The sequence below is a fragment of the Alosa sapidissima genome, chromosome 12, assembly GCF_018492685.1.
Source record: "Alosa sapidissima isolate fAloSap1 chromosome 12, fAloSap1.pri, whole genome shotgun sequence".
In the NCBI taxonomy this organism is placed as follows: Eukaryota; Metazoa; Chordata; class Actinopteri; order Clupeiformes; family Clupeidae; genus Alosa; species Alosa sapidissima.
The window spans coordinates 13,324,127-13,339,958 of record NC_055968.1 but is presented as its reverse complement, the minus strand read 5'-3'; the positions used below and the strand labels follow the sequence as shown (position 1 = coordinate 13,339,958).

Genomic DNA, 15,832 nt, shown 5'->3' with positions numbered 1-15,832 from the left:
TCTATTCTACATCATGTAGGCTACATAATTTCTCTGATCTTTCAAGAGGGAAAGGGGATGGCAAGTTCTCAAGCAGGCAGAAGTCTCCTGAATTTATGCAAGTGGATGAAAAGGTCAATACGTTCAAATACGTACGTTGCAAAATCGGCCTGAAACTTCTGACATGAGTGCATAGTGTTGGTTTTATCTCGAGTAAAGGTGGAGAGTAGAGGCCTATTGTACTTCTATTTGGTACTTTGCAACGTGTATTGGGTGCACATGCTGACCATGCAGAAAAGAAGCCAAGTTCAAGGATTGAGCAACATTTTACTGCGGTCAGGGAAATGTCTCTCTCAACCTGGATTTTTGCCAGATACAAACATACCGGTATGCACTTTACATTCCCGACCAATATGACAGTATTAAGAAATAGGGCATTATCAAGCAACCTAATTTTCAACTGGTTACTCCATCTGTCCATCACATGCTTTCCATCTGGTTTGAACTCTCGCTCGCCTCGCACTCCCGCCCCAGAATTATGCAAGTAGCCTATGTTGGGACTTGGGATCCTCCCCAACAAACGTTAGCCTACCCTAAAGTGAGCGTTTCATAGCGTACTGCAACGGAGTGCACATTCCTGCACTTTTGTTCTTGGGCAGGGACTGTCTTACCAACCACACGCCGAACGAGGAAAGGTATGAAATATTCATTTTGTAAATTCAGAAAGTAGGCTACACGTTATTTCCTAAAAAACGCGGGCTAGCGATAGATAGCCTGCATGTTAACATTGTTGCAGCTTAGCCTACGATGAATTGAAACAATGATGGTCTCCTATGCCTACCTTTTTATGCAGTTCTTTTTCAACCAACCCAGCTGAACAAATACTCACTTGTCAAGGTGAAATGTAGTAGCCTATTGCCTTGCTTTCATGTGTTCGAATTGTTCACTCGATTCTAATCTTGTGGAAACAGTGAACTGGACTTGCGTTTCGACATTATGACACTGTTATTACACCCAAGTCCTGTTGAATCACATTTTGATATAGGTATCTAGTCTAACCGAAAATGGCACAGAAACCTCTTCTTCAGCTCCCCGAGTTCTGCAACGTCTCCACGGGTACACTAGTGGTTAAGGAGCCGCTGAATTATTGGAATGGTAGCAGGGTAAAACCAAAGGACGTGAAGAATGCTGAACCTGTGTACGAACCTGCAACTGGTAAGATCTGCTTAACATATAGCCTACACCACCACCCACATAGCCTTCAAAAAGTCACAGAAACACAGAACGAGTTTTAAAAGATTGAAGAACAACAGTATGTTATTGTTATTCATTAACTTTTCGTATCTAGATTTATGGTGATCTAGGAGATGGAGTTTTCACCATGTGGGATTTATAACCTATAGTTTGCGAAATGATTTAGCCTATTGATTAACTCGGTTTCATAGAACTAGAGCAGAGACTTTCTAATAAGGAGACACAGCACTCAAAAAATCCTCCATAGAAATTAGTTCTGTCAGTTAAACGCGTTATTAACGGCGTTAACGGAAACCTATTTTAACAGCGTCAATTTTTTTATCGCGAGATTAACGTTCATTTTGGTGTAACAAACTTTGTAGTTTTTTCACATGCTGTTGCAACAACTAATAACGTTAGATTTTTTCACCGTCACTTGTTCTGTTATCAACATTCCTCTTTGGCTGCTACTATTTGCGATGCACTCTGCTTTCGACATTCATTTACATTCCATTCTTTTCAATACAACTCCGCACACCAGCATCGCACTTTGCAGCCGTGTAAATCACGATTCAGTTATATTTGGTCGCTGCTCCATAAAATCCATTGTTCATCCAGTGTTTGCCTGTTAAAAACTTGTTAAAATGGTGTTGATGTGTGTGGCAGTGACAGTGCACCATTGACTGTAGGCCTATAAAATGGCAATGCACTCATGTTGAAAAGTTCCTTATTTTCAACTGAACTCAAAGATAATGAATATAGTATGAATATAATATTTTCTGTTTGTTATGCCCTTTATAATGTGTGTAGGCCTACATTTTGTGCATGCACTTCTGCAGTAGCATCTATTTCAGTTTGTGTCAGCTATATTTCTGAAGAATATGTTGTGTTGCCTCAGGTCTGCTGCACATCTTTTGAAATTTGATTCGAAATAATCAAATAGACCTATGTCTTAAAGTTCAGTTAATAAAGTAACTTGCTTTGCTTTGATTTGAATCCCAATCAAGATAAACAATAATTGCTTTATTGTTAATATGGACTCCTGGAAAGTTCAGATATGCAAAATAATAGAATTTTAATCATATGATAAAATATGTAATTAATCGTGATTAACTATAGGAATTCAGTGATTAATCGTGATTTTAAAAATTTTAATCGTTTGACAGAACTAATAGAAATACATGGGGCTAGTTTGTAACGCCAATATGGCCGTTGTCTACACATATCCCACCCCTTCCTCGGCAAAACGTCGACATTTGAATACATTGAGCCAATCATGTGGTGTGATGTGAATACATTGAGCCAATCATATGGTGTGTTGTGAAGACATCGTGCCAATCATTGTGAACTCGCTGCTGGAGCAAGATTGGTGTCGTGAAGCCTTGCGCACGCGCATTTCTGCCGATGAGTGCCCAAAAAGCGTTGCAATATGGCCGCCAAGTGGAGGGACTTGCCTAAAATGACTTTGACTAGTGGGCGTGGTTGGGTGAGCTGAGCTGTCAGTTTGACTTGAGGGCAGAATTGCTTTCATAGCTGTCAACCCTCCCGTTTTCTCCGGGTTTCTCACATATTTTAACTTTTTTCCCGCAGTCTCCGTTTTAATATTTTCCCGTAAACTTTCTGTACTGTTGTCCTGTTGCCCTTGCCCTTTTGGCGAAACAGATTTTTTCAAAGCATCGTTTTGCTTGCTTGAAGGCGACAGTGAGACTATTTAAGATGACGGCGTGGTTGTCGTGAGGGCACGATTCAGTGGCACCTGCATAGTGTACGCAGGGCCGTTTCAAGGAATTTGGGGGCCCCCCGCACGCAAAGCCTACAGGAACCACAGCATAGCCATACAGTTTATATATAAATAAAAAATGTTGACAGTGCAAATACTGCTGTTGCATATATATACTGTGCATTAATTTTGAACATTTGCAAAAACACCACCACCGTACCATAAAATCCAATGTCAGCTTCTTCCTCATGAATGGAAGATGAAGTTGATGTTGTACCTGGGAAAATAATTGAAAAAAAAAAATCTGAAATTACCTGTGAAGTACGTTTGAACATTTCACTGTTAGCATATTGGAAAAGGTCATTAACAGCTCAGCTCAGTGAGAGAAATTCACTCTACCTTCATCAGTGGAGGTATCCTTAGGAAGAGCCTGAGGGCTGAGAAATTTAAGCAAAGCACCTTGAGGGAGAAAGAAAAGATATGTTAGCATTTCCATATTTTGATATTTAGATGGGATGCAGCTGCTTTCACAACTACCAATGCTTACTGTAAAAACATCCCAAGCTAATGTTATACATTGACCTAGGCCTACTTGTAGCTTAACATAGCATTTAAGCATTCTGCTGTTTGAGAATTAGACAGACGCACCTGGTGCTTTAAAGACAGTAAACAGCTGGCGTGCATGAATACTGCTAGACATGAATGTTCCAGTCTGCTTTGATGCACGGAATTTATCGTGTGGTTTTCCTAACCCCCATTTGGTAAATAGATTATCACGGTCGAATAGTTAGTATAACAGAGAAGCTATGACACTTTCATCAAAACCTATTACAAAGCTATAGCAATGTTATGTCATTAAATACGATAAACAGTGATTCTGGAACAGATCTGTGTCTTCCTTATCCCGTTAATACACATATTAAAGGGACACCAGGCAACGTTTTCGTGTTAATTAATCATCTTCGTAAGTCGGTATATGGTTAAATGACTCATTACGGGGCGAATGAAGGCTCTCTCGCCCGCCCCTACTGCCTGTAGGAAGAATATCCCACTTGGAAGTTCGGTGTATCCTACCCGCCGACCGAAGCAGGATCAGTTACAGCACAGAGGCAGGCTAACGAAACGCTAGAGATTGTTGCAAACGTGTGTATAATGGCAGAGCCGGCGAAGAAGGAATGGAAAACCCTTGACGGAAGCCGCAAAGAAAAGGAAAAGAGCTTCAAACTGAGCGAGGGGGAGTTTCGTAGAGAAAAAGCATCAGGCTTGCCTGGTGTCCCTTTTAAAGTATGTAACCATATTCCGTCCGTTCGGGAAAAAAAAAGTTGCGCTAACTGTTCTAGTTTGTTACAAGCAGCATGGGTGTCAGGCAGGTAGTTACATAACATAAACATTTTTTGCTAGGCTAGCCTTCCTGCTGCAACATAACATTACACCATTTGTACAAGACAAGTAGAGCTATTTTATCCAGTGTAATTTATCACTTACCACTATCTTTTTTTTCTTGTCATCCTCTTCCTTTCTCTTCTTTCTTTTCTGGCTTCCGGACACATAACTCCACTTCATTATGACTGCCGAGGCTTTATATTTTCGCGGCAGCAGAGATCACGAACCTGGCTGGCTGGCTGCTGTCAGCGACTACTGAGAGGGGCTCCCTTGAGGGGGATCCCGGTATTGCCGGTAACAGTGTCGTTGCACTTTACTGCATTGACTATCACAGGGGCGCTCACAGTTCGTCGTTACATTTTATTCTTAACCAGTCGTTGTCTTGGGGCCCCTAGCCAGCTCGGGCCCCAAGCAATTGCTTGGTTTGCTTGCCTTCTAGTGACGGGCCTGAGTGTACGGCCGCACGCACTGTGTCGGCCTACCAGGCTACTCAGCTACAAGTAGGCTAGAGAAAGAATTCCCCCTGTTTGTATATTAACTCCAAGTTGGCCTATCATAACTTCCCAACTCTGCACTGTAGCCCATAAACTGCATGACAGGCTATTTATATTTTTCTTTAAAATAACCAAATGCATTTGTTCAACTTTATGAAGAAGAATTACGCATTATAGGCTACTTGGAACGCACACATTTTGTTTGCGCAGGGGAGAGAATGACAGCGCAGAGGGGCATCGATTACAGAACTTTAGCCTTGTTAGGGCTGTATAAAGTTGACCAAATTAATATAGGCTGTTAGGCGTAAATAAAGTAGGTTACTTTGTGGTATTGTTTAGCTGACCAATGCACGACCTTGCAATTGCGAAACGGACTAATACTGCAACCCAGAGCCATATAAGGGTAGAGTTGCGACAACTCCATTGACGCTAATGTTCCATTTTTTTTCCAACAATGGCGGCTAATGGAAGCCTCAAATAGTTCCCGAAAGTTAACAATTTATAATAGCAGCAGTGCAGTTACAGACTGTTTGTAGCCAACATTTCAGACTCAGATTTACATTATTGGCTCATCCGAATAATAATAATAACAGTAACAACAGTAATAGTAGTAAAGTAATAGTATTAATAACCTAATTATAATAATAAACTATTTATGTATCGACTATGACAGCTTTTCTGCTGCTCAGTTTTTATCAGTTCCTTATCAAATAAATTAAAAGAGGCTAAAGCCCAATAAATGTGCCACACATAATAACCTAATATAAGATAAACCTTGCCTATACCATTTCAATTAGGCAGCACTAGGCAACACCACAAACGAGCTGTCATTAAGTTTTTGCGTTTGTAGCCTACAACTTTTATGACGTGACGTGTCTTGGGCATTTAGCTTTACCATCATGTCAACATAGTTGTAACGTTATGCAATGCTCATCTAGGCTATGGATTTAAGTGGTTTAATTTTAAAAAGGGCAGCAAAAGTGGGATAAAGCGCAACTGCTTCCCCAAAACAATTTCTCCATAACTGTGGATTTAATCGTTTGATATGTGGATAACTTTCAGTGGACTAAACACACAAAAGGTAAGATTTTGTTATCACAAAGCTAGCTGGTTCGTTAAATATGGCGAAGCATATTTACAGCCAACTTTGTAGGCCTACTTGCAGCAGTGAAACTGAGTTTGTTAACATTGTTGGTAACGTAAACGTTTCTTCAGTTCGGAGCAGGACTGTTTTTTTTTTATTTTGCATTCATTTTCATTGGCAAAAGCTAGCCTATGCATGAGAGAACCTAGATTTGAGGGAGCTGCAGCTGTTAGCATCAGCAGATCATATTAACACAGCAGGGCTAGCCCAGTGATGAAGGATCGTGTAAAATCCCCATCCCCAGAAAGTTTCAAACCAAGCTTGCGCTGATGATGCATGATCACTGATCAAATTGCTATTTTCTGACACAATGCACACCATTTCCAGGTGCTCACCTGTCTGAATCTCAAGCTCTTTAGCCTAGCATCTGCTGTTCACAGCACGGTGAATGACAAACGATGACAAAATGCTGTTCATGTTTATGAATTCATATCCTGGTTATTTATCGAAGGACTTACATGTCACGTTTTATATTTTATTATGATCACTCGCATTACCATGGGGTTACTAAATAGGTAGGTCTAATGCTACGGTTAACTTAGAATGCCCACCATTACACTGGAGATGTTAAAAAACTTTTAAACTTTTTTTATTCTGCCGCGACGATAGGCTAGGCTTGGCTAGGTAATTCGCTCATTAGCTCAGATCAGTGACTACCAGAGGAAACGCGGGGTAGAAAGCTCAAACAAGTAATGTTAGACTAGCTGTGTTACAGTTTCTCGTTGCAATCAAAATTTCACAGGAGCTCCATGCGCTTTTGTAGGCTACACGCAGTCTCAAAAACACTGTTTACAGCTTTTCGAGTCACTGTACGAGGTCATTTATTTTATATAGCGATAATTTAGATACACGTATGGGGTGGGTGCAATTGCGTTTTCTAAAGAATCTCTTCTTTTGTACAGAAATTAATATTAAGTGACACATACGTAAAAGGGCGGAAAAAAACGTCACCTTTATATAGCAGGCTAAGATATAAGGTCTGGAATTTAATTTAATATTGTTGTAATGGTAGGATAACTACATAGTTTACACAATAATTACACTGTGTTATAAATATTGTATATCAATGCATTTATTGACTGTCAATTAACCAAAATCGTGGCTCTGTCTATCATTGAACAGTAGCCTATTTAATGCATTCTAATCCATTGTCAATCACTTCCAGGAACTATTTGAAGTTTACATGAACCACGTGACCTTAACGAATTTTGAACACCCATTGTCGCAACTCTACCTTTATATGGCTCTGCTGCAACCCTTCCAACTTTGGGGGACGAATGTTGACATTTTCCCGTATTCTGCGTGAGAAACCTGGGAAATCTCCCTTATTTTCAAAGCTCAATGTTGACAGCTATGATTGCTTTTGAGGGCCATGGAAAGAATCACAGAAGCTTGATTCATGAGATCATTCCAAGGCACATGAAAGCTTTGCATTGAAAGTGCTAATGCCTCGTGTTTCTCACTGCGCTGCGAATCCAGGCCATGTGCATGTTTGTTGTCTTTTGTAAGGCTTAGCTTTCAGATCATGAGATTTCAAGAGTGGACAATCTTGACTGGCCTATTGATTCTGCTGGTCACTCTCTGTTATAGGCCGTGTGCTCTGTGACCTGGTGCCTTGTGGAGAGGAGGAGGTCGACCAGGCCATCAAGAGCGCCCACTCTGCCTTTCTAAAATGGAGCAAGCTGGCTGGCATGGAGAGAGCCCGCATTATGCTGGAAGCAGCTCGCATCATTAGGGTAAATGTTTTTAAATGAGGCTGCCTGAGGTTGTAGTCATTGTGCAATGGCTCCATGGTGTTTATGTTTATGGGATGTGTGCAATATTGGGTGTGTGTGTGTGGGGGGGGGGGGGGGGGGGGGGTCGCAGTCTGTTATGTGTAATTTAACGTTTTTTTGATTGTCCACTGCTCTCAACAGGAGCGCAGAGATGAAATAGCCAGAGTGGAAGTGGTCAACAATGGAAAATCCATCACTGAAGCCCAGGTGGATATAGACATATCATGGCAGACCATAGAATACTATGCTGGCATTGCCCCAACTTTGGCAGGTAGGTTTTCAAAGAGCCAAACTTCTCTAGCTCATGGACCTGTATATCTCTGTGTCAGGGCGTCCTCACACTATGCCATCCGTACCATACCCGAGTACATTTGAACCCCAAAATCTGGTTCATTTGGCCAGTGTGATCGCTCCGTACCGTACCCAGGCATGGATCGTGCCTATGCTAAAATTCTAGAGCACAGCAGCTCAACCATGCCTGGGTACGGTTTGATTATGTGTAGAGAGTGCGGACCAAGAATGGGAGGGAACCGTACTCGGGCACGGTACAAGTGAACTGTGCCCAGTTTGAGTACACCTTTATCTTGTATGGAGTCTGTCTTTAACTCACGGGCCTCTGTAGCCTGGTTCTCGACAATATGCATTTCTATTTAAAGGTGTTCTAAGCGATGCTGGGTAACGTCACTTCTGTTGACGTTCAAACAAAACAGAAAGCAAGCGCGCTACTTCTTCCCCCTCCCTCCCATGCAATTGAAACTCTCCTATACGTGCATTTTGTCAGTGATTTGAACAGTTTGTTATGTTTTTATGGGCAAGGTTTGCCTAAGTTGTTTAATTGACGTTTTTGGAGCCTGGGTTGTCCTCAGAGATCGCGTTTTTTTACAGTGTATTCAGGACACAGGCAACTAGCAGATGGTGAGGTGATGTTTGCTATAAGTAACAAAAAATGCTTTAGCCTAAAAAACGTATGACATCACTTAGAGCACCTTTAAACTATACACATTAATAGATATTTGCACAAATTAGAGTGTACTGATGCCTTTTTCTTTCTATTTTAATGTTGTAATTTTTAAAATATTCTAAAATATTTTTTAATATGTTAAAAGGTGTGTCTGTATTTCTCATTGGTCCTCATTGTATTTCCCAGGCCAGCACATCCAGCTCCCAGGCGGCTCCTTTGCATATACCCGCCGTGAGCCTCTGGGTGTGTGTGCCGGCATTGGTGCCTGGAACTACCCCTTCCAGATCGCAGCCTGGAAGTCTGCTCCTGCATTGGCTTGTGGTATGTTCAGTCACTTTCAGTCTGATTGATATACCATGCTAAGGCACATTATTTTTTTTTCAAATATGTTTTTTTCACACAAGATCACTATAGTCTCCTGCTGGTATTAGATTAACTCATTGAATGCCAAGCTGTTTTCGGGAAGCTTTGTCCTAGAGTGCCAGCAATCTAGACCATTGTTGATGATTTTTGTACAGCCACAGCATATTCTGTGTTATAGCTATGAACACATACAATGGCTCGTTTGAAAGGTGAAACTTTAAGCACTCAGTGGGTGCAAACCGTGTATTTCTACACACCTCTGTTCCTGAGAAATCCCAAGCTAAACAGTGGCAAGTTTTCATCAAAATCGCTGTTTTTTTTTTCTAGAAATGGAGATATAACGTCTTTCATGAAACATGAAGTGTTGTCTGTAAAGTTTCCGGGAAGTGACCTGGCAAGTCTGCCACCTAGTGATAGACCCACAAAAATGGCCTGGTTTTGAGCTGAAAAAAAAGCTAAAAACGTAATATTACGTTTTTGGCAGTCAACGCATGGGAAGGAAAAGGCACTCAATGAGTTAAAGGGATAGAAATGAACTGCATTTTCAAACCTATAGTTCGATCTGCTTGTTACAATGTTGCAAAATAATTGGTTTGGTTGTATGAGGCACTGCACTTCATCTCAAGTGCCCATCTGTCTGTGATTATTGGGATTCATGTTGCATGTTCTATTAAATAATAGGGGTGTACTGTAACTGTTCGGTATGTACCTCGGTTTTAAAGGCACGGTTTGATTTATTTTAGGTACAGTTAGCCTGCAAGTACCACAAGCTTAATTTTAATTGTTATTGTATGTCTCTGTATCTGGCTTTCAGGTAATGCCATGGTGTTCAAACCCTCCCCAATGACACCAGTCACAGCAGTCATACTGGCAGAGATCTATAAGGAAGCTGGTGCACCAGAGGGGCTCTTTAACGTGGTCCAGGGTGGGGCAGAGACAGGGACCCTGTTGTGCCACCATCCAACAGTGGCTAAGGTGTCTTTTACAGGCAGCGTCGCAACTGGAAAAAAGGTAAAGTACTTTTCATGAGAGGAATTTTGCATGTGTTATCCAGACCAGTGGTTCACCACCACTCCCACACACAAGAGGGAGCTAGAAGCTTTTTTAATGATCTACTTTGGACAGAAAGGGGTTTTCCAAGTTCATTGGGCTGTGGTGGTATACATGAAGTGGTGGTGTTAGTTTACTTAAGTTAAGCTGGGAATTGTATATAGATTTCTAAATTTTTATTTAAATTGTGAGTATTTTTATATAATTTACAGAGTGGCATCACGACTACAGTAGAGTTTTTATATTAAAGACAGTAGATTTGTGTTTTCTGCTTTGTGCAACTTTGAGATAAACACCAAGACACCCTATGAAAATGTTTGGGATGTGGTCTCTGGTGGAAGAACATGGAGGTTAAGTTATAGTGATACATTTCACAGCAAATAATCAAACATGTTTCTTCTACTCTGTGAGAAGAGCTGCCAATGGCTTACAAATCATGTATTCCTACCAGCATTACACTGCTGAATAAGTTAGGGGAAATAACTTGATCCTTTCTGTATGATAATACTGCACTTTGGTATAATATTAAAATGTCACTGATGATATTGCACCTTACTATTGATAGCCTACTGGTACTAATGATACTGCACTTTACTATTTTGTAATGTAGAGATACTTGGTGATGTGTATTGTTGTTGTGTGGGGTTGTGGAAGTGTTTAGTGGTTCTGTGGTATGTTGTCTGTCTATCTGATGAGCTGGATGGTGCAAGATGAATTTCTGAAAGGATCAATAAATCTATCTGTATCTATGTACAATTGTTCATGATTCAGTGGCAGGAGGAAGTCAGAGGTGTGTCTGCCCTAATGTAGATCCACTCTGATCCTGTTGTACCTCCTCTGGCATGAGTACTGTAGGCTAGCCGTGACGGGTCTTTATGCTATTGACTATCATCTCTTTTAGAAACCGCAGAGTTCAGTAGGACCGGTTTTCAAGGTCCGTGTGATGACATGTTGTCAGTTCAGCTTTTATTAGATCTGATGGAGATGGTAAAGCAGCCACTTATATGAAAGACATCTTGGTCAAATTTATTTCGAAAACTTTTTTACAAGCCTAAAAGTGTTGAATTTGTTAAGTCATAAATATTCATTTGCTGGGATTTTTGGGGTATTGCAATGGGTTGAAATACATAAGTATTCATGTCTGTCTGAACACTACAGAGCCTAATGTTGGAGTATGTCTTTGGTACATCACTCAGGACCAACGGTAGCACCAAAAAGAAACTCCTCGCTGTGTGTTTCCATTCTATTTTAGGTCATGGAGATGTCCTCTAAAGGGGTAAAGCAGGTGACCTTGGAACTGGGAGGGAAGTCTCCTCTGATCATTTTTAAGGACTGTGAGCTGGAGAACGCTGTGAAGGGTGCACTGATGGCTAACTTCCTGACCCAGGGACAGGTACGTGAAGTCAGACAAGTTAACAGAAATGCTGGAGAAGTTCTGAACAATGACATTTCCTTTTTCATGATTGACGAGGTTTTGAATGACTATATATTCATTGCAATTTAAGTATTTTATGTAATTTCGTGAATGGACAATAATGCCATGTGATTTTGATGCTGTTGTTGACTTGAAGTATGGTGATTGAGTTGAAAGTCAAACAAACAAATGAAAATGCAGAAATGTAGGCATGGGAATTTTGACTAGAGATTATCTGCTGCTGTCAGGTGTGCTGTAATGGTACCCGAGTGTACGTCCAGAGAGACATCATGCCGCAGTTCCTGGAGGAGGTGGTAAAGAGGACCAAGGCCATCCCTCTGGGAGACCCCCAACTGGAGGGCACCCGCATGGGGGCCCTGATCAGCAGGCCACAGCTGGACAAGGTGCTGGCCTACGTCGACGGGGCTAAGAAACAGGTACAGTTCCACACAGATAATCACTCTCTCCAAAGCGGAAAAAAAATCCTGCCTTCTGAGATGGCATTCGGTGGCAGCAAGGCATCAAGGAGTCTGGGAGCTAGACATTCATTTTCTCGTATTTGAAACGTGGTTTACGAATTCCCAGAGCCGTTTATTGGGCGCTACGCATGTCTATCAAATGCGTCTGTACGGCTTCGGTGTGTCGTCATCGTCTTGCTGCCCTCCCTCCGTTCTGTTATTGGGTCATTCGTTGAGGTGAAAACGAAGTCCATAGAATCCAGGCTGCCCAGCAGCGTGAATAAAATTGCGCGCGTAAGGCAGCATGGGAAAACCCAGGCTAACAATGCCTAGTTTTTGGGGTGATTTTTTAAAAAATTATTTTATTTATTTGTTTTTTAAATCCATTGCTATCTTGGGAAAACACTACTCAAGCCACTGCAGATTTTGGCAAAGAGTTGTGATTTTGGCAATCAAATGCTGTGATGTTGGCTAAAATATGTTTGTGGTCTTTAATTGATGAAGTGGGGGTGTAAAACAATGTTTTATTGGAAACTGAAATTATGTTTGGTCACTTCAATTCTGCATATCATTAATATTTATTGGATATTAGGGTGCCAATGTGCTTTGTGGAGGAGAGCCGTTTATGCCAAGTGATCCAAAACTGAAGGGGGGCTACTTCATGTCTCCATGTGTGCTGGGTGAGTAACATTTTCACTGTGTCGTCTTGTTGGCTGTATTCAGTCAACAATAGTAGTCAACAAGATATGCTTTGAGAATATTACTCCTTAGAATGCGGCAGAAAGTTCCATTGAATTGAATCCGTTGCATTATGTATGGGTCCTGTTCGTCCTTTATTTTATAATAAATGACTGATGGATTGTATATGAAATTAAGGATGGTGAGGAGGGTGACAAAACAGACACAAGACATAGACATGCCATATTTTTAGTCAACTTTGTCACATACAGCTTTGTCATCAACTGCCAACACAGTTGGTGGTAAATGTTTTCAGAGAAGAAAACATGTTGTTCTCCAGTGTTGTCTAAATGTGTCTGTTGCAACGATGGGTTTAATGAATCCTGTGCTTATAGACAACTGCAGGGACGACATGACCTGTGTGAAGGAGGAGATCTTTGGGCCCGTCATGTCCGTCTTGCCCTTTGACACGGAGGAAGAGGTCCTGCAGAGAGCCAACAACTCCACCTACGGGTTGGCCTCCGGCGTCTTCACTAGGTAGGTTCCCATAAAATTGCTCCTGCAACTGCATCTACAGGCCTTGTCGCACGGTTTTCCTCTGAGCTGTGTGTCTGAGTAAGTGTTGTATATCTGGGTTTCATAATACCAAATGTCAAAACCACATAAACACTCAGTGCCCACATAACAACCGTCTGAAGCCATTGATTAGTTAGTGTAATGAGTGGAGTGGAGTAAGATGATTCAGTTTGTAGATGATTCATCATCAAATATCTTTTGTGTCAGTAACAGAAATCCTGAGAGTGATAAAAATTACCCACAATCTATTCACACTACTACAATATAAACTGCAACAATATACTACACATTTTGGGAAATATTTTGGGCATGGGTTACACATGAGTTAATGTCAATAGTATATGCTTAAATAATGAATATTTTTTTTTTTCAATAAACAGATCAGTGTATCACTAATGAAGGGCCTTTTGTACTGCACTTGAATCTTGTTCATGACCGTGACAACCCTCTGCATCTCTGGCAGTCTGTGCTACTGTTATGCACACATTGTGAGCACAACACAATGATAGGGAAAACACGGAGTACGTTCAAAAGGTTTACAGTTTATTAAATCAAATATTGTCCAAATCAGTTCCACAACAAAAAGCGTCGGGTGTACGGGCCTTCCAACATAGGCACATAACATGACCGACAAGCGTCTGCTGCTCTGTAGAGGGGCGGCAATGATTTTACCTCTAACAGGTGACCTGTGCACCTATTGGGCTGATTGCCTCCAACCACCTTACAGCTCACCTGTATGGAGAACACATCAACAACAAAACAATGGCCTGGGGAATAGTGCAGAGCCAGGACGCCATGACCACTAACAGAAGAGAGGCCTTGGCTTGTGTGAGACGTCAGAGTGGTTGATTGAAATCAGCCGTCAAAAGCCAGAACAACGCCCCCCCTACACTGAGATCCCAACTCTCACATGCTCTCTCCTCTACAACAAACGCACACATCGTTTCCCTTCTACACTCCCTTTACTAAATAACAATCATTCTCCATACTCCAATTCCTGCCGGCATTTCGGCAGTCCAATTTCAAAACGGGAAACGAGTTGTTTTCCCATTTCAAAATGGAAATTAAATGGCCGCACACACAGTACAGACCATTCTTTTTCATTCCATTCACCACCAGAAGCCCACATACCCTAGATCAGTGATTCTCAAATGGGGGTACGTGAGATTTTAAAATATACATATATTTAAAAAGTAAAATCCATGCAAAAATACTTATAATAATAACAATTATTTAATAAATATTTCAGGAAAATATAAGTTTATAAAATGAATTTTATTTTTCAGTAGGCTATTCAATTTCATTATCCTAAAAACCCGAAGTCCCCCCCATACCAGGATGGTTCGACCCAACCTGTCACATGCCACCCACCATCACCTGTCAAAACTCAAACAATGGAGTTTTAATGATGAAGCGTAGCGGTAATTCTTGTGCGCTGGTTAGGGGGGTACTTGGCTGAAAAAATATTTCACATATTTCATCATCACTGAAAAAAGGTTGAGAACCACTGCCCTAGATGTTTCTTTTTCTGATATTAATATATTAAATTGGTGTTCGTGTCCGGTTCATGTTTGCCTGGGGTTCGTAACAGTGTCCAGTAAAAGAAAAACTGGGATAGACCATGTACTTGTTCCTCCATATTTATTCAAAGCCAATTGACACATACATTCTTCTCATCTTCTCTTCTCATTGATAACTATTAGAGTACCCCCAAGTCATTGTTTTAAAGTGGACTATTAATCTCAGCTCCATCACCTCTTACCTGTAGGGATGTGGCCCGTGCTCATCGCGTGGCCGAAAACCTGCAGGCTGGAACCTGCTTTATCAACAACTACAACGTCAGCCCAGTGGAGGTCCCCTTTGGTGGCTACAAGATGTCAGGTACAAAACAAAAGCTGTGGATCTAAAATGGCAATTGGCTGTCTGAACATAATTAAAGATGGAGTGGACTTTCTTTTACTATGTTTATTTTTGTTTTAACAGGCTTTGGCCGGGAGAACGGGCAAGTTACCATTGAGTATTACACTCAGCTGAAGACTGTGGTTGTTGAGATGGGAGATGTTGATAGCCTTTTCTAACCATCTGCACCGACTGTGACTCAAGTCTCCTGCCCTTCCATTGACACTGTGACTACCTTAATGCAATAGAGAAAGTCCCTCCATTTCCTGTTTTAGTCCATTTTTACAGCTGCCCCCCTGATGTTTTAATGTTATGCCCAGTTCAGTTTTCCCATGGCCTTGATGTAGTGTACATTCAGAATGTTTTAGGGGTCTGGTTGAATTAAGTGCCTCATAATGACTACAATTGGGAATTGAAATCTATAAAAAAAAAAGCATTTGTTTATGTACACCAATTGTTCAATAAATCAGTAAAGCAAATTGTTTACATTCTTTATATTTTGTAAAGAAAGCCACTTTAGTATGTCATCTCTGTAATCAGCGGGGCACATATTCTTTGTAATCCCATTTCTTATTTACTACTGGTAGGATGTGAAAAAATGCAGACACTTTGCACTTCGAAATGCGAAATGTTTTGTCACAACTGAATTAAAAACAATTTGTTTCACAAATTATTTGACCTGTTTATTTTTTGAATCCACACTTT

At 41.0% G+C, this 15,832-nt stretch overlaps 1 protein-coding gene across 2 annotated transcripts; it reads left to right on the top strand.

Annotated features, from left to right (window-relative positions):
- Positions 1–515: 515 nt before the first annotated feature.
- On the top strand, positions 516–15,800 carry LOC121724938 (4-trimethylaminobutyraldehyde dehydrogenase A). Of its 2 annotated transcripts, XM_042111891.1 has the most exons (12): positions 516–674; positions 1,025–1,194; positions 7,544–7,689; positions 7,870–7,999; positions 8,876–9,010; positions 9,867–10,063; positions 11,355–11,495; positions 11,765–11,953; positions 12,567–12,654; positions 13,048–13,189; positions 14,997–15,109; positions 15,212–15,800. In XM_042111891.1, the coding sequence occupies exons 2-12, from the start codon at positions 1,044–1,046 to the stop codon at positions 15,304–15,306; spliced, it is 1,527 nt and encodes a 508-aa protein (XP_041967825.1). In that variant the 5' UTR covers positions 516–674; positions 1,025–1,043; the 3' UTR covers positions 15,307–15,800. The 2 variants fall into 2 exon arrangements, with proteins under 2 accessions (XP_041967825.1, XP_041967826.1); XM_042111892.1 differs by lacking the exon at positions 516–674 and having other exon boundaries at positions 1,009–1,194.
- The last annotated feature ends 32 nt before the right edge of the window (positions 15,801–15,832 follow it).

Bases quoted from the DNA above. Each gene is read 5' to 3' on its own strand.
- LOC121724938 (XM_042111891.1), top strand. From the start codon at position 1,044: ATGGCACAGAAACCTCTTCTTCAGCTCCCCGAGTTCTGCAACGTCTCC. The intron at 8,000-8,875 runs GTAGGTTTTCAA...TGTATTTCCCAG, and splicing joins CATTGCCCCAACTTTGGCAG to GCCAGCACATCCAGCTCCCA. The intron at 15,110-15,211 runs GTACAAAACAAA...TTGTTTTAACAG, and splicing joins TGGTGGCTACAAGATGTCAG to GCTTTGGCCGGGAGAACGGG.